The sequence below is a fragment of the Myotis davidii genome, unplaced genomic scaffold (assembly GCF_000327345.1).
Source record: "Myotis davidii unplaced genomic scaffold, ASM32734v1 scaffold244, whole genome shotgun sequence".
Lineage (NCBI taxonomy): Eukaryota > Metazoa > Chordata > Mammalia > Chiroptera > Vespertilionidae > Myotis > Myotis davidii.
In genome coordinates this window covers 200,946-219,314 of record NW_006294993.1, presented here as the reverse complement: position 1 = coordinate 219,314, position 18,369 = coordinate 200,946, and the positions used below count along the sequence as shown (strand labels likewise).

Below are 18,369 nucleotides of genomic sequence, written 5' to 3'. Positions count from 1 at the left end.
GGGATGTGCCCGAAACCAAGGTACATGCCCTTGACCGGAATCGAACCTGGGACCCTTGAGTCCGCAGGCCGGCGCTCTATTCACTGAGCCAAACCAGTCAGGGCGCCATTGGTATTTTAATAGGGATTGCATTGAATCCGTAGGTTGCCTTGGGTACTATGGACATTTTAATGATTCTACCAATCCATCAACACCATATATTCTTTCAATTTTTTATATCTTCTATCTCTTTTTTCAACGTCCTGTAGTTTTCTGAGTACTGGTCTTTTACTTCCTAGGTTAAATTTTATTCCCAAGTATCTTAATTTTTTTTGTTACAATGGTAAATGGGATTGTTTGTTTAGTGTCTCTTTCTGAGAATTCATTATTAATGTAATAAAAAGCTATCAAATTTAATTCATTTATTAAATCTAGTAGTCTTTAGGATTTTCTATGTACAAAATCATGTCACCGGTGAATAATGAAAGTTTTACTTTCTCCTTTCCAGCGTGGATGCCTTTTATTTCTTCTTCTTGTATGATTGCTGTGGCTAGGACAGTGGTCGGCAAACTCATTAGTCAACAGAGCCAAATATCAACAGTACAACGATTGAAATTTCTTTTGAAAGACAGATTTTTTAAACTTAAACTATGTAGGTAGGTACATTGTTATTAACTTAATTAGGGTACTCCTAAGGCTTAGGAAGAGCCACACTCAAGGGGCCAAAGAACCACATGTGGCTCGCGAGCCGCAGTTTGCTGACCACCGGGCTAGGACTTCCAGTACTGTGTTGAATAAGAGTGGTGAAAGCCGATATCCCTGTCTTGTTCCTGTTCTTAGGGGAAATGGTTTTAGTTTTTGCCCATTGAGTGTGATGTTGGCTATAGGTTTGTCATATATGGCCTTTATCATGTTGAGATATGCTCCCTCTAGTCTCACTTTGCTGAGAGTTTTTATCAAAAATGGGTGTTGGGTTTTTGCTAATTCATTTTCTGCGTGTATTGATATGATCATCTGATTTTTGGTTTATGTAATATGTCACATTTATTGATTTGTGAATATTGTACCAGCCTTGCATCCCTGGAATAAATCCCACTTGGTCACGGTGTATGATCTTTTTAATATATTACTAGATCCGATTTACTAATATTTTGTTGAGGATTCTAGCATCTATGGTCATCAGGAATATTGGCCTTTAATTCTCTGCTTTTGTATTATCTCTCTGGTTTTGGAATTAGGATAATGCTGGCCTCATAAAAAGAGCTTGGAAGTGTTCCTTCCTCTTGCATTTTTTGAAATAGTTTGAGGAGAATAGGTCTTAGTTCTTCTTTGAATGTTTGGTAAAACTCCCCTGTGAGTCCGACCGGATCCGGGCTTTTGTTTGCTGGGAGTTTTTTGATTGCTGCTTCTATTTCCTCAGTTGTTATTGGCCTCTTCAGGTTTTCTGATTCTTCCTGATTTAGTTTTGGGAGGTTGTATTTTTCTACGAATTTGACCATTTCATCCACATTGTCCACTTGTTGGCATATAGTTAGTTGTTCATAGTATTTTCTTACAATCCTTTGTATTTCTGTGGTGTCAGTTGTTACTTCTCTGCTTTTGTTTTTCAGGTCCTCTCTCTTTGTTTGTTGAAGAGTCTGGCTAAGGGTTCATCAATCTTGTTTATCTTTTCAAAGAACTAGCTCTTGGTTTTATTGATTTTTTTTAGTCTCTGTTATTTATTTCTGCTCTAATCTTTATTATTTCCTTCCTTCTACTTACTCTGGACTTTTCTTGTTCTCTTTCTAGTTCTTTAAGTTTTAAGGTTAAATAGTTTGTTGTTGATTTTTCTTGTTTTTTGAGGTAGGCCTGTAGTGCTATGAACTTCCCTCTCAGGACTGCTTTTGCTGTGTCCCAGAGATTTTGGGTTGTTGTGTGTTCATTTTCATTTGTTTCCAGGAAGTTTTTGATTTCTTTCTTGACCTTGTTGGTAACCCATTCATTGCTTAATAACATGCTATTTAGCCTCCATGTGGTTGAATGTTTTTAGGTGTTTTTTACTGTAGTTGATTTGTAATTTCATTCCACTGTGATCTGAGAAGATGCTTGATATGAATTCAATCTTCTTGAACTTGTAGAGACTTGTTTTGTGTCCTAACATGTGGTCTATCTTTGTGAATGACCCATGTACACTTAAAGTCCTCTAGACGTTTTTAAAATATATTTAGGTGCTCCTCTATTGGGTGCATATATGTTTACCAGGGTTATATCCTCTTGTTGGATCGATCCCTTTAGTATTATGTAGTGACCTTTGTTGTCTCTTTCGATGGCCTTCGTTTTGAAGTCTATTTTGTCAGATATGAGTCTTGCAACTCCAGTTTTTTTTGTTTCAATTTGCATGGAAATTTTTTTCCATCCCTTCACTCTCATCTTGTGTGAGTCTTTTGTTCTGAGGTGGGTCTCTGGTAGACATCATATAATTGGGTCATGTTTTTGTATCCATTCAGCTACCCTATGCCTTTTGATTGGAGTATTTAATCCATTTATATTTAAGGTTATTATTAATAGGTACTTATTTATTACCATTTTAATTCTATATGCCTAGGTTTCTCTCTCTCTTTCTTCTCATTACAGCAGTCCCTTTAGCATTCTTGTAATGCTGGCATGGTTGTGATAAACTCCTTTAGCCTTTTTTTTTTTTTTTTTTTGTCTGGGAAGCTTTTTATTTCACCAGCGGTTTTGAAAGATAGCTTTCCTGGATATAGTAATGTTGGTTTTAGATCCCTGCTTTTTGTTACCTTGAGTACTTCATCCCATTCCCTCCTGGCCTGTAGAGTTTCTGATGAGAAATTGGGTGTCAGCCTTATGGGAGCTCCTTTGTAGGTAACAGTTTATTTTCTTTCTGCTTTTAAGATTCTCTCTGTCTTTAATTTTGGCATTCTAATGACAATATGTCTGGGCTTGGCCCTGTTTGGATTCTTCTTGCTTGGGACTCTGTGCCTCCTGAACTTGTGTGAGTGTTTCCTTTACCCGGTTAGGGAAGTTTTCTGCCATTATTTCTTCAATACATTCTCTATCTCTTTCTCCTTTTCTGCCCTTCTGGCACACCTGCTATGTGAATATTGTTTATGTTTCATATTGCCCCACAGCTCCCTTAAGCTGTCCTCTTGTTTTTTAATTGTTTTTTCTTTTTGGTTCTCTGATTGAGTGATTTTTTCAACCTTGTCTTCTAATTCACTGATTCGATCCTCAGCTTCCCCTACTCTGCTGTATAATCCTTCCAATGTGTTCTTTTTCTGTGCTGGGTCATTATTTCTGTTTTCATAGTTACTATATCTTTTCTCATGTGTTGAGCATCTTTACCATCGTTATTCTGAACTTTGTTTCAGATAAATTTCTTATCTCCGTTTCATGTATCTCTTCTGGAGAATTCTCTTGTTCTTTCATTTAGGGGTTGTTTCTTTGTCTCCTCATTTTGGGTACCTGTTTTGGGTTTGTGACTACGTATTAGGTAGATCTGCTAGGCCTTTCAATCTCTAGTGCAGGGCAATGTCAAACACTCTGACTAATTGGATCAGGTAAAGACTCAAAGCCTCCAGAGACTGCCTCTGTTTGCAGACTGATTGGATGTAGCCTTGAATAGCCTCAGGTATGGCGAGAATTTTTCCCAGCAGGGCGGAATGATTGTTTCTGCCAGGAGGCTAATTATTCTCAGTCTCCTAATGGGCCTTAGCAACTCCTCACCATGGGGCAAGGGGTTTCCCAATTGAGTGGGTCAGCTGTCTTCCCCCAGGCAAAACTGCCTAGATAGTAATTGTCTGCATGAGAAAGATGACGTCTGCAGAGCGAGGGAATGACTCAGCATAGGAAACCAGGGTGTCTGCCTTCTGAGCTCTAACCCTAGAGCCCCCAACCCTGACTTCTGCTCGCACAGCTGCAGCCCACTTGGCCCTCTCTCTGGCAGAGCACAAGGTGAGTGGCTGCACAGGGAATTTTGTATATTGCCCTTTAAGAGGGAGTCTGAATTTGCAGCCATCTCTCCCTGGCTGATGGCACCCCAACTGCTTTTCACAGCCAGATGGTATGTGGGTACCCTTTTTAGCTCTGGTGCTCTCTGCTGGGGGGCCCAGCTTGGGGATTAGACCCCAGAGTTCTCAGTGGAAACCCCCCACAGCTGAGATATCTCTCCTGAACTTGCTGTCTGTGGGCATCTGGCCAGCCCTTTCACGCCTCCGCCCCTCCAACCAGTCTTCATTCGGTCTCCACTTTTTCTGTCTTCATTTATCAGGGTTCTCTCCTGCAAGTCTTCTGTTGATTATTCAAGAAGTTTTTCTGTTAAATAGTTGCAATTCCAGTTTTGTCCTGGGAGTGTGTCCGTGCAGCATCCTCTTACTCTGCCACCATTTTTAATCTGCTCGAGGATATTTTTTCCATTGATTTTTTTAGAGAGTGGAATGGGGGGGCGGGGGGAGAGAAACACTGATGTGAGGAAGATACATTGAGTGATTGACCTCCCCAGAGGAGGCTGGGGATGGAATTGCAACCCAGGTAAGTGCCCTTGACTGGGAATCGAACCCCAGATCTTTTGGTCTGAGGACCGGCACTCTAACCGCCAGGACTTGACGGGAGTGTTTTTATGCTTGTGCACAAGTATGGTAGTTAAGTGTACATGATTTGCATACTAAAGAGGCTTTGATTCCAACTTTTTGGAAGTCATTCATTAAAAATCTGTGTTGGATACCTGTGGAAATCGTATTAAGTGGTTGGCTTTTCAGAACTTCATTATGAAAACTTCAAACAAGTAGAATAGTGCGGCAAACATGCCTGCCCCTGCGGAGTCCCAACACTGGTCCCAGTTTGCACATTCGCTTCTCCACACCTGCAGGTGGTCTTTGTTGGGTCCCTCAGGGTCGGTTCACCCTCAGCATTGAGCAGTCTGTCTCCCACACTGACCAGCACCTTTGTCCCACTCAGCAGCATGAACCCAATTCTGTTACCCGATCTGGGCCATGTCTGTATTCCCTGCTTGTCCCCAAGACATGGCAGAGCTGCTTTTCTCCCAAACCAACCACTTCCCGTGTCCTGTCTCCTACGTTTTCCCCTGCCTTTTCCTTTGAACCTTTTCGTGACATTGGCTTCCTGAAGAGATCAGTCATTTATAGAAGCGCCTGCCCTTTAACTTGTCCTGCTCTCTGTTCCTGGGGAGCGGACACTGGAGCCGAGACCTGCCTGACACAGGTGCAGCATCTTTGGCCAGACACCTGATAGGCGCACCTTTGTGTCAGGGCTGTGGTGACTGACTTTTCAGCTCCTGGAGAAGGGTTTCTCTTTTCCAAACACATCGTCTGTCATGGTCCATTCAGATTCCTGCCTACAGATACCTTTCTCTTACTTGTAGAGGGAAGCGTGAATCTCAGTGTTAGGAAGTTTTATTTTATTTTTTAAAATATATCTTTATTGATTTCAGAGAGGAAGGGAAAGGGTGAAAGAGAGAGAAACATCAATGATGAGAGAGAATCACTGATCAGCTGCCTCTTGCATGCCTTCTACTGGGATCAAGTCTGCAACTTGGGCATGTGCTCTGACCAGGAATCGAACTGTGACCTGGTTTACAGATCGATGTTCAACCACTGAGCACACCAGCTGGGCGGTGTTAGAAAGTTTTAGCTGCTTGGTTCTGGTCAAGTCCTGTTTGCTGAGCTTGGTTGATACTTTGTTACAGTGCCTGTTACTCTGTGTTCAAATATAACCTCAGATTTCTTCCCAGTGTCTAGACCAGGTCTCAGTCAGCAGAACTCTCCCTCCCTGAAACCTGGTTGGAGAGGGGAACTGGCAAGGGCTTATTGTTTGTTTATGTCAGAAGGAGAAGTGGAGGGGCAGCTGGCATTCATAGGATGGCCCTGCCTTTGCTATTTTGTAGAATTTTAAAGCAGCAAACATACTTATGTTCAAATGCAAGTACTTATGTCAGAGTAAGACAGGTTGTTTTTATTTGGTGAATTTCTGCATGTTTTCATTTGGTAGATACTTGAGTTATATTTGGTGGCCTAATTGAGAAGTGTAATAAAGTGACTTTGTTTCAGATGCCCAGCATTTCTAATGCACGCATACGTTTTACTTCCTAGGGAGCAAAGGGAGAAAGAAGAAATTGAAAAGTACCGAATGGAACGCCCCAAAATCCAACAACAGTTCTCAGATCTCAAAGTAAGAGAGGGAAGGCACCCAAGCTGCCTTCAGAGAGCCAGCCTGCTCCGGGGTGGAGCTGCTGAGACGTCCCTAACTGTGCTCGTCCTTTCATTCGGGGTAGAAAAAGGCCCTGCTTTAGTCTGTTTAATTATCTGTCTGTGTGCCAAAAGTCTCTCTGCCCCCCGCCAAAGAAGGAGGGACAGAGGTGGGTATTTTCTTGGTAAGGTTGACTCTGTTTATCCATTTCTAAGCTGTGTCCTCTGGGCTTTGACAGAACAGTTTGCGTTGAGTGAAGTGGAGCAGATCAGCACATTGACTTTTCTAGATGAGCAGACAACCATTTCTGCATCCAGGTCCTTTCTAAGCATGATGGTCTGGAGGGAGGATAGCTTTCCTTGGGCAATGTGAAATTCTGCCAGAGAATTAACGTTTTGGGGGCCGGATGTTTTCAGAGGAAGTTGGCAGAAGTCACAGAGGAAGAGTGGCTGAGCATCCCTGAGGTTGGCGACGCGAGGAACAAACGCCAGCGGAACCCACGCTATGAGAAACTGACCCCTGTTCCCGACAGCTTCTTCGCCAAACATTTGCAGACTGGAGAGAACCATACCTCCGTGGACCCCCGGCAAACTGTGAGCGCGCCCATAGAAGGGGGCGGGCCTCGTTTCCTCTGGTCACAGACAGTGTGGTGGGCATGGGGTGTGTTGGACCTGGTGCTTCTGCAGTCCAGGCTGCACTGCCGCCAAGTCTGTCTGGACAACTGCATACGTCCTGAGGGACTGCAGCATCTTACCCCTTCTCTCTCTAGCAATTTGGAGGTCTGAACACACCCTATCCTGGTGGACTGAATACTCCATACCCAGGTGGAATGACACCTGGATTGATGACACCTGGCACAGGTGAGCTAGACATGAGGAAGATTGGCCAAGCAAGGAACACGCTGATGGACATGAGGCTGAGCCAGGTGAGAGTTCGTGTCCTGTAACATTTTCTACAGACAGTATTTTAAAATGTTTGTTTCCTGGTTATAAAACTAATATATCCTTGTAAAAAGTTCATTTTTTGAAGTGCTTTGTCACAGATGAGCAGAGCTGCGGTGCTGCCATCCTGTCCCCTTACAGAGGGGCAGGGTTCTGCATTCCGGCTGGTGGGCGCTCCACCTGCGGGGATGTGATCAGTGCCAGCAACCGGGCAGCCCCGGCATGCGGACTCTCAGTGAGGCTTATGCCCACCCCTCTTTACCTGAATTTCAGTGCACGTCTTTTCTCCCTCACCCTCGATAATCATAGCCCTTAGGAGGCTGGCACTCCATTCGTTGCTCTGGAAGGAAGACCCAGGCGAAGTGGGAAGCCCGTTCTAATTAGGACATGCACAGCAGGAACCAGGAAGGACGATGCTTTCCAGTGTGAGTGCATATAGTGGACAACTTGTGCACAGTGGAAAGCACTCTAAAGTCAAGAGCACCAACAAATTGGGGAAAGACTCACGCACATGACAGCGGATGGCAGAGCAGTGTGATTCTGATTTATATTGGAGAGATTTGCACGCACACAGACATGGCTGCAACCCTCCCCTCCCCCTGAGATGCCAGAGAACTGGGGTGGGGGTAGTGGGGGGGCACTGAAGCTTCCTGGTAAATGCTTTAAAGGAACAACTTCCTATACATAGACATAGTGAAAGTGGTGTAGTGAACTCTCCAATCACTGCCCTTGGATGCAGTGGAAGCGCTTATGTTTTAATTGATCTTTCACAGCACTTGTTGAACTTTTTTTTTATTTTAAAAAGTTATCTTTATTATTGAAAGTTGTATGTGTTGAACTTTTGATGGTGAGCAGAGAGATTTTATAAAGACCAATTACTACCTTTTTTTTTTTTTTTAAATATATTTTATTGATTTTTTACAGAGAGGAAGGGAGAGGGATAGAGAGTCAGAAACATCGATCAGCTGCCTCCTGCACGCCCCCTACTGGGGATGTGCCTGCAACCAAGGTACATGCCCTTGACCGGAATCGAACCTGGAACCCTTCAGTCCGCAGGCTGACGCTCTATCCACTGAGCCAAACCGATCAGGGCCAATTACTACCTTTTGACTGTTGTGGCTAGTACTGCTGTGAGCCTTGGTGCACCAATAGCTATCTGAGTCCCTGCTTTCAGCTCTTTTGGGTATAAATGTAGAAGTGGAGTTGCTGGATGTATGGTGGTTCTCTCTCTAGTTTTCTGAGGAGCCCATATTGTCGCCCCCAGCGGCTGCACCATTTAGATGCCCACTGCAAAGAGGGTTTGGTTTCTCCACACCCTTAACAGCATTTATGTTTCCATTTATTATGACTTTTTAAAATATGTTTTTATTGATTTTCAAGAGAGAGAGGAAGGGAGAGGAGAGAGAAACATAGATGTGAGAGAGAATCGTGGATTGGCTGCCTCCTATACATGCCTTGACCGGGATCGAGCCCACCATCATGGCATGTGCATTGGCTGGGATCAAACTGTGGTATTGTTGTGGTGCACAGGAGGGCGCTCAACTAGTTGAGCCACATTGGCCAGGGCTGTTTTCATTTTTTATTTTTATTTTTGAATATATTTTTATTGATTTCAAAGAGAGAGGGAGAGGGAGAGAGAGATAGAAACATCAATGATACAAGAGAAAATCATTGATTGCTGCCTCCTGCACACCCCACATTGGGGATCGAGTCTGCAACCTGGGCATGTGCCCTGACCGGGAATTGAACCGGTTGATGCTCAACCACTGAGGTATGCCAGCTGAGCTATTTTTATTTTTTAGCTTCACAAAAATCAAAAGCACATAAAAATATTATTGACAAGCAATAGTGATCTCTTTTGTCTTTCATCACTCACAAATTGATGATTACTTTTTATTACTCTAGTCTTTCCTTTTGCCTCTTGAGCCATAATAACAATGGACATTCCACCCGTAAGCTAGCTCCTTAGCCTTTCTGTCTGCTGAGAGCCTTCTGTCTGCATCCCCAGCAGGGCCCCTGTATGCTCAGGGCTAGTCCCTCCGCCCGCGGACAGCTGCATGCTGTGCTGTGGCCCATGGTGCTCCGGTCCTGCAGCCCAGGGCCTGTGGGCGCCCTGGCTTCACCGCAGTCTGGGCTCTTCTTCAACCCCGGGCCTGACGGGCTGCTTTCCTTGTTCAGTGACAGTTTCTTCCTGGGTGTGGAGTGGTTTTTGCATTCCCCTCGTTAGTGATGTTGAGCGTCCTTTCATGTGCTTATTGGCCATTTATATATTTTCCTGGAGAAATGTCTAATCAAGTTCTTTGCTCATTTTTTTAGGACTTTTTTCTTAAGGAGCAGGTTTAGATTTATAGCAAAATTGAGAAAAAAAGTACAGAGATCTCCCACACAGACTCTCTCATGTCAACTTCCCCACCAGGTGGTACGTTTGTTACAGGTGATGAATCTGTATTTACACATCATCATCCAAACCCATGGTGTACATTGGGGTTCCCTCTTGGCGTTACACATTCTCTGGGTTTAGTGTCAGAGTAGTCTCACTGCCCTAAGAATTTTTTGTGCTCCACTCATTCACCCCTCCGTCCCCCCAATCTCTGATCTGAGCCTTGCTTTTTCAGATGTTACATAGTTGGAGTCATACAGTGTGTAGCCTTTTCAGATTGACTTCTCTCCTTAGTAACAGGCACTTAAGTTTCCTCCATGGATGCTGTCACCAAAAGGACCTATTTGGGGAAACGAAAGGATTGCGGTCTACTACGCGAAGCCGTGGGGAGACCTTTCAGGCACCCCGCAAGCAGCAGCAGGAAGCCCCTTTCCAGGGAGGGGAGAGTGAGTGACGGAGGGCTGTGCAGCCACCGAGCAGAGCGCCTCTGCTGTCACGACTCTTCCTGTGGGGCTTTCGCCACCAGCGAGGGTGTGAGCACCTCCCACGGCTCCTGATTCCTGTCCAGGGCACAGGCCCTGTCATGCATTGTGACAATCTGTGTTTCTGTTCGTGTTTTTTTTTTTATTTTAATTTTACTGATTTCAGAGAGGAAGGGAGTGAGAGAAACATCCACGATGAGAGAGAATCATCAATTGGCTGTCTCTTGCATCACCACCCACTGGGGATTGAGCCCACAACCCAGGGATGTGCCCTGACCGGGAACTGAACCATGACCTCCTGGTTCATAAGTCAACACTCAGCCACTGGGCCACACCAGCCAGGCTGTGTTTCTGTTCTTTCAGTGCTGTGTTGGCTATCCTCGGTTAGATTTTATGGCCCTCCCACCATAGAAACTTTAGAATCAGTCTGTCAGTACCCGCAAAATAACATGCCGTGATTCTGATTTGATTGTGTTGAATCTGCAGATCAAGTTGGGACGAACTGACATCCTGACAATATTAATTCTTCTGCCCGTGAACATGGAATATCTCTCTCCATTGACCAACTTCTTTGGTTTCGTTCATCAGAGTTTTGTAGTTTCCTCACAGAGGTCATGTATGTGTTTGTTAGATTACAAACACATTAGGGTTTCGTGTCCTGGGTGCTGTTATAAGAATGGGATAGGGTTTTTAAGTTCAGATCGAATCTGTTGGTTGAAGGCACCTAGGAAAGCAGTTGGCTTCTGCACATGAGCCTTGCACCCTGCCACCTTTCTGTAATTATTTATTCGGGTTTTTGTTGGTTTGTTTTAATATATTTCATTGATTTCAGAGAGGAAGGGGGAGGGAGAGCGATAGAAACACCAATGACGAGAGAGAACCATTGATTGGCTGACTCCTCCACACCCCCTATGGGGATCAAGCCGGCAACCTGTGCATGTGCCCTTGACTGGAATCAAACCCGGACCCTTCAGTCCACAGGCCGACTCTTTATCCACTGAGCCACACCAGCCAGGGCTGAGTTGTTTTTTGATGTTTCTTTTGAACTTTCTGCATAAATATAGTCAAATCCTATGAGCAGGGAAAGTGTGTTCCTTCTTCCCAGCTGCGCCCCTTTGTCCTTTTGTGGTCTTGCTGCATTAGCTAGGATCCTTTGCCCATTTTTTACTTGGGTTTTGTAGTTTTTATGGCAATTTTATTTTGTTTATTTATTTTTTTATTGATTTTAGAGGAAGGGAGAGGGAGCGAGAGATTGAAACATCAATGATGAGAGAGAATCATTGATTGGCTGCCTCCTGCACACCCCCTACTGGGGATCGAGCCTGCAACCCGGATGTGTGCCCTTGACTGGAATCGAACCTGGGACTCTTCTTCAGTCCGCAGGCCGACGCTCTATCCATTGAGCCAAACCGGTTAGGGCTTTATGGCAGTTTTAACACTCAAAGCTAGAGAGAAGGGTAGGATAATATAATTGTGCAGATTTAAATATAATTAGTTGAAATAATCAGTTTTTAATTTTCTGATTCTTGGGTTCCACTCATTCTTAGACCTTTCTTTTCTTTTTTTTCTTTTCTTTTTAAATCCTCACATGAGGATATATTTTTTCCATTGCTTTTAGAAGGGAGGGAGGAAGGGAGGCATGGAGAGAGAGAAACATTGATGTAGAGAAAGGCACATTTATTGGTTGCTTCCTACATGCATTCCAACCAGTGGTGGGGAGTGAACCTGCAACCCAAGTACGGCCTTGATCAGAATTGAACACTTCGACCACTGAGTCACACCGTCCGGGGCTCTGCTTGAACTTTTATGGTTTTATTTTTTAATGTAAATCTTTGTTCTGGATAGGTGAAATTTGTTTCTCATCATCACAAGCTGTTGTTTACATGAAGGTGTTTTCCTGCTTCTAAGGTTTTAGTACCCACTGGCAGGCAGGATGGGAGTGGTTCCAGGGCCCCTCTGACCAGATGGCCTGGCTTGTTTTGCAGGTGTCTGACTCTGTGAGTGGGCAGACTGTAGTCGACCCCAAAGGCTATCTGACAGATTTAAATTCCATGATCCCGACCCATGGAGGGGACATCAAGTGAGTGCTCTGAGGAAGGGGGAGAGGGTCAGAGGGGGACCCAGGTTGCCTAGAATGTTTGGATTTTCTTTGAAAAATATGCAGCCAAATAGGATGTGGGTGGTCTCAGAAGTATGTGGTGGCGTTGTTTGGTTTTCCATTAAATCCATCTGTCTCCCTTCATTGGACACATGTGCTCGGTGCCTGTCTGCATGGCTGCTGAGCAGGCTGCAGGCGCTGGCCAGGGTGAGCTGGGTCTCACCCAGTTCCCACGCTCACAGGAGTGCCTGTCTATGCTGGTGCCCTGCCTGGGCTTGGGACACCTCAGCACATGGCGGCCTGACCTGTGCCTCCTCACCCTCGTAGTGACATCAAAAAGGCACGACTGCTCCTCAAGTCTGTTCGGGAGACAAACCCGCACCACCCACCAGCCTGGATTGCATCTGCCCGCCTGGAAGAAGTCACCGGGAAGCTGCAAGTCGCTCGAAACCTTATCATGAAGGGGACGGAGATGTGCCCCAAGGTGAGACGTGTGTGGGGCCAGGAGGGACCCTCAGTACCATGGACAGTTTAATGACAGGATAACCTTAGCTGGAAAGAGTTAGGTTGGTCACCTGAACATGCTAAAGATAAATGCGAATCTTAGGAGAATATGCCACCATTTTGGTGGTGGAGTGGTTAAATAAGCTTTAAAGCCGAAACCGGTTTGGCTCAGTGGATAGAGCGTCGGCCTGCGGACTGAAAGGTCCCGGGTTCGATTCCTGTCAAGGGCATGTACCTGGGTTGCGGGCACTTCCCCAGTGGGGGATGTGCAGGAGGCAGCTGATCGATGTTTCTAACTCTCTATCTCTCTCCCTTCCTCTCTGTAAAAAATCAATAAAATATATTTAAATAAATAAATAAGCTTTAAAAAGTCAAGTGAGACCCTCTAAATCAGCAGTTTCCAACCGGTGGTCCACGGGGCACTGGTCTTCCATGAGGTCCAAAAGGTTGGTGAGTGCTGCTCTAAGTGACTGTGCCCTATTGGGCAGCCTGGGGTACCTTTGATCTGAGCGGGCCTGAGCATGCTCACCTGGGCTCACTCATCTGCTGTGCTCTCAACGGGTGTGGCCCTTTCCCCATGGCAACAGGTGTGCCACAGACAGCCATAGTCGCAAGCCTTGGCGGTACGAGAGGTCTGGTACAGCTGCCTTTGAGGCCAAGCGATGGCCTTTTGTTTGTTTATAAAACCAGGGGGACTGGGCCGGTGTGACTCTGGTTGAGTGTAGACTCCCGTACCAAGAGGTCGCTGGTTCAGTTTCCGATCAGCACACGTGTGGGTGGGCTTGATCCCCAGTGCGAGTGCAGGAGACATTCAATCCATGTTGATGTTTTTCTCTCGTTAATGTCTATTTCTCTCTCCTGCTCCCTTCTCTCTCTCTAAAAATCAATAATAACATTTGTTTAAAAGCCCAGGTGGATGGGGGATGGGTGTGGTCTGAGGAGCCAGCTGCCGAGTCCTGAGGCTGTGTGCGTGTTCCAGGGGCTGCCGCTCCGTTGGGGCTTCCAGCTGGCACGTGCTTTCTGTTTGTCCACAGAGTGAAGATGTCTGGTTGGAAGCAGCCAGGTTGCAACCTGGGGACACTGCCAAGGCCGTGGTGGCCCAAGCTGTCCGTCACCTCCCACAGTCTGTTAGGATTTACATCAGAGCAGCAGAGCTGGAAACAGACATTCGTGCCAAAAAGCGGGTTCTTCGGAAAGGTGAGCCTCCCTGTGTGCCGCCAGGAGTGGTGTCCTGCTGTCTTCCGTGTGGAGGGGGCGCACCCGGTGCCTGTGCCCTGAGAGAGCAGTTTTCCTTCCATGGATTTGCTCAGGTATTGCTGCGAGTGGGTAATGAATGGGTGACATCTTCCAGGCCTTTTTCTGGCTGGGTTACCTCTGCCCTTTTCCTCTGGGGGTGTGTCCACCTGGCTGAGATGCTCTGGCTAAGTCCCCATTCCTGCCTTTCCTTGCCGTGCAGCCTGAAGTGACCTGGCAGTCGCTGTGGCTCAGGCATGGACAGTGCTGGTTCAGAACCTGCTTCTGTGGGTGGCTCCGTGGGTGATGCGTGTGAGGGCGAGCTGCGCCAGCATCATGCAGGCCGCGTGGGCAGCAGTCACCTCCCAAGGGTCAGGAGCTGATTTCTGTCAGGGAGAAGCACCAGAGCACTGTGTTAGATGAACTCCTTCCTGTCTTGTGAGACTCCTGCAAGTCAGCGGTGGCCGCACCTCACTCTGCCTGGTGCTGTAGACTAGGTAGCGGGGGCTGTCAAGCGTGTCCCCTTGAATAGTTTGCTTGCCAGGGAAACTGACTCCATCCAGGAATCACTGCGAAGATGCAGCTTTTGAGGGTGCTGTGTTTTTCATCCTGAGGGACTGATACACAGTATCTCCCTTCACCACCACATGGGCATGCTTTTGATGCTAGTCGGAGATCGGACTGAGTGAATTTGTAGCGCAGGTACAGAAGATGCATTTGTGGTGGGGAGGGACAGTTTTCAGTGGGCGGTTTCCAGCTCTTGTGTTTAAGGTGTGTTGGAGTGACGTGTTAGAGGTGTGTGATGTCAGGCCTGCCAGTGTCGTCACTAGTTTCCGACTCCGCCATCTGTTTGATAGAGGCCGGGTGGCACCACCTTGGCTGTGGCTCTGCCTGCAGGTGTGTATCACGTGCTCAGTGTTTTTCTCTAACCTCTGCTTTCTTTTTTTAAAGATATTTTTACTGATTTCAGAGAAGAAGGGAGAGAGAGATGGAAACATCAGTGATGAGAGAGTATCATTGGTTGGCTGTCTCCTGCACACCCCCTACTGGGGAGCGAGCCTACAACCTGGGCATGTGCCTTTGACTGGAATTGAACCCGGGACCCTTCAGTCCACAAGCTGATGCTCAGTCCACTGAGCCAAACCAGCCAGGGCTCACCTCTGATTTCTTGATTGCTATCCATTAAATTCCCAGAGCCAGACTTTTCAAAACGGAGCCAGGAGCAGAAAGTTAGTACCTTCTTTGGTAGAAATCAGCTTCTACCTTTTTTCAGCCAGAAAACGAGCTCTCTAATGACAAACACATTGAACCTGGGCAGTTAGTCTTATTTATTTAGGAAAGCTCTGCTGGCTCGCCCCTGCCACCGCATGACGAATGGCTCCCCCCAGATAACCTGGGTTTGTTTCCAGTTGGCTTGATGTTTGGAGAGGGGATGGGCATGGAGGAGGCTCTGCCTGGGGAGGGGAGGACGGGATACACCGGCCTTCCGGGACCTGGAGGGGCACGAGCCTTCAGGCTCTTCTTTTGGTCAGGGGAGCAGCTGTGCTCAGGTGGAAGGAACGTGAAAACCCCAGCTGGCCTGCCCCACTCCCTGGTCCTGGTCCTGGTCCTGGTCCCTGCCCCTCTGTAGAGGGTTTCCCGAAGCAGCTCCTGTTCCCAGGTGCCTGGGAAAGCCACTGCTGCCTCCCTGTGCACTTGGCAGTCACCACTGGAAAGATCTGATTTTTGAAAACGAAGATGATGCCATCGATGACTAGGGCACTGTGCAGCCCTTGGTCTCTGGCCTGTGAATCTGCTGTGGTCACAGTCGGTGCAGCTGACGTCCTAGTGCTCTGCTGGGAGAGTGTCAGCCCTCTGCTGGTTGGAGCCTGGAGGCTGAGTGACCCTGGGCGTGGTGCTTGACTTCTGTGAGGGCACCTGTGCGTCAGGAGCCATGTGCCTGGGGGTGGGCCATGGGCTGCTTCCTAGTGGGAAGCACCATGCCGCTCTGTGAATGAGGGCGCCCACATGCAGTGGCTCTCTACCCGAGAGCATGGGCTCTGGCCCGCAAGGCGTGGCAGCCCGCAGCCCCCATCCGCCGTCACTGAGCACGGGCAGCGCCGTGTCGCCCGCCAAAGGGCTGTAGGCTGCCGTCACATCAGCCTCTGTGAGGTCCCGGCGTGTCCAGCTTCTCACAGGCATTTCTTATTCAGACTGCTCTTTTCCTGCCTGGCCTGTCCCTCATACGCTGCCAGCCACAGCGTCTCGAGGTTGCCTTGACACATCCTGGCAGAGCCTGTGTAAACCAGTCCCTGGGTCTCAAGGGACTCGGCCGGCCTTCGGGCGCACACCAGCCTGGGCGTGCACATCCCAGGGTCGTTTGTTTCCTTTCTCGTGATTTCCGCACTCTGGCTCCTTCCCTCCCTCCCTCACACCTGCCTGCTGGCCCTTCCTGTGTGGTGACTGCCTTCTGGTGCTTGTGTTGCTTTGTTTTCTAACATTAATTTTCAGGTGTGAATGGGGTGGAGGGGATGCACCCCCCTCAGCTCTCTGCTGGCCCCAGGCCTTGGAGGACCCCTAGAAAGGGCAGGCCTGCTGTCCCAGCTGTCCCCAAGGCAAGGCCCCCTGACCCTGCTGGCAGCAGCATCCTCTGGGACCTGGGCGTCCTGCTTTCACTTCCTCTTTTCTGTGACCTTTTCCAGCCCTGGAGCATGTACCCAATTCTGTTCGCTTATGGAAGGCAGCGGTTGAGCTGGAAGAGCCTGAAGATGCTAGAATCATGCTCAGCCGAGCCGTGGAATGCTGCCCCACTAGTGTGGAGGTGAGTCCTCCAGCCATCATCACTACCACTGAGGCCTGAGCCCAGGACCAGTATCTAAAAGTGGCATCAGCTGGGCATTGAGCTCACCCAGGTGCAGTAAGAAGCCACAGGAAGCTGCCTGACAGCTGTAGGCAGAGCGGGCAGCCTGGCTGTAGTCAGCCTGACCGCTCTGTGGGCTCTGTGTGGAGCCCTCCTTCAGGCCTGGGGCCATGCAGAATTTGCAGATGGGACCTGAGGGGAGAGAGTGATAGAAATTATTGACATATCTTTCTGCCAACCCAGCATGAGGTCGGCTTCTTGCCTCTGAGCTAGTTGGATTTCTCTAGTTTTAAACATTCAGGTTCACAGCAGTCTGTGCAGTGGTTTTTAGTCTTGGTTTTATGATAGCCGGTATGTATTTAATTATCCTGAGGGGTCTTGTGAAATGCTCCAAATGAAATCAATCTTAATTCATCATATAAAAACAAACAGAGCCCGTACACATGCTTGGTGTCGAAATGCTGCCGAGTCACCAGCTGGGGTGTGAGAGCCCAGGAGGCTGAACACCCATGTGACCATTTAGCTTGTGAAGCAGCCTCCTGTCCTGCTCACCCGTCCACACACATAATACACGTTTCCCCAGTGTGTGGACGGGTGACCACCTGTCACCTCCTATGAAGGAGACAGCCACTCAGTACATCAGCAGCATAACCGAGCAGCTTTCAGCTGTGAAAATGCTGCTGTCTTGTTGTTGGCCCTGCTCAGGGGTCCTTGAGAGCTCGGGCCTGGGAAGCACCGTGAGGCCCTGAGGCAGGCTCACCACCTGCCCTTCGGGTGGGTCTCATGTCTGGCTTTCCACACAGCTGTGGCTCGCTCTGGCAAGGTTGGAGACCTATGAAAATGCCCGCAAGGTCTTGAACAAGGCCCGTGAGAACATCCCCACAGATCGGCACATCTGGGTCACGGCTGCCAAGCTGGAGGAAGCCAACGGGAACACGCAGATGGTGGAGAAGATCATTGACCGGGCCATCACCTCCCTGCGGGCCAATGGTGTGGAGATCAACCGTGAGCAGTGGATCCAGGTGGGACTGTAGCTGCGCTCAGGGTCAGTGGCAGCTCCAAAAATGGATGTCCTCCCGCATGTGGCATCTCTCCTAGGACAGGGTTATTGATGGTGCCTAGAGTCCCGTGCTGGCACATGGGGCTTTACTTGATTGCACTGCAGCTTTTTGTAGTGGCAAACCCCAAGCACACATTGAGGTTGGATGCTCTGAAGTGCTTTTAGCATGTGGACATGTGTCACTCATGTCACTTGGAGACTAGAAATAACACATCTAGAAGGGGTGACAGCCTGGCCAGTGTTGATCAGTGGTTGAGCGTCAACCCATGAACCAGGGCACATGCCTGTGTTGGGGCTCGATCCCCAGTAGGAGGGTTGCAAGAGGCAGCCAATCAATGATTCTCATTGCTGATGTTTCTCTCTCTCTCTCCCTCTCTCTTCCTCTCTGAAATCAATAAAAACATTTTTAAAAAATAAAAGGGGTGACAGACAGCCCTGACTGATATTTTTCAGTGGTTTGTGTGTTGGGCCCCCTGCAATGAAAGGTCTCATGTTTGATTCCCAGTCTAGGGCACACACCTGGGTTGCAAGTTCAGTGTGGGAGGCAACCAGCTGATGTCTCTCTCTTCTCTTCTCTCCCCCCCCCTCCCCATTTACTCTCTCTAAAAATCAATGGAAAAAGTATCCTTGGGTGAGGATTTACAAAGAAAAA

General features: G+C 47.8%; 1 protein-coding gene across 1 annotated transcript in view; it reads left to right on the top strand.

Annotated features, from left to right (window-relative positions):
• The window catches only part of PRPF6 (pre-mRNA processing factor 6), a gene marked incomplete at its 5' end in the record, with an annotated part of 46,713 nt that overhangs the window by 14,968 nt on the left and 13,376 nt on the right, over positions 1-18,369 (top strand). Inside the window, 8 exons of the mRNA XM_015567665.1 lie at positions 6,084-6,162; positions 6,597-6,773; positions 6,950-7,105; positions 11,969-12,063; positions 12,409-12,565; positions 13,620-13,782; positions 16,500-16,618; positions 17,461-17,679. Coding sequence (XP_015423151.1) covers positions 6,084-6,162; positions 6,597-6,773; positions 6,950-7,105; positions 11,969-12,063; positions 12,409-12,565; positions 13,620-13,782; positions 16,500-16,618; positions 17,461-17,679 — 1,165 coding nt within the window. The remainder of the gene's footprint in view (positions 1-6,083; positions 6,163-6,596; positions 6,774-6,949; positions 7,106-11,968; positions 12,064-12,408; positions 12,566-13,619; positions 13,783-16,499; positions 16,619-17,460; positions 17,680-18,369) is intronic.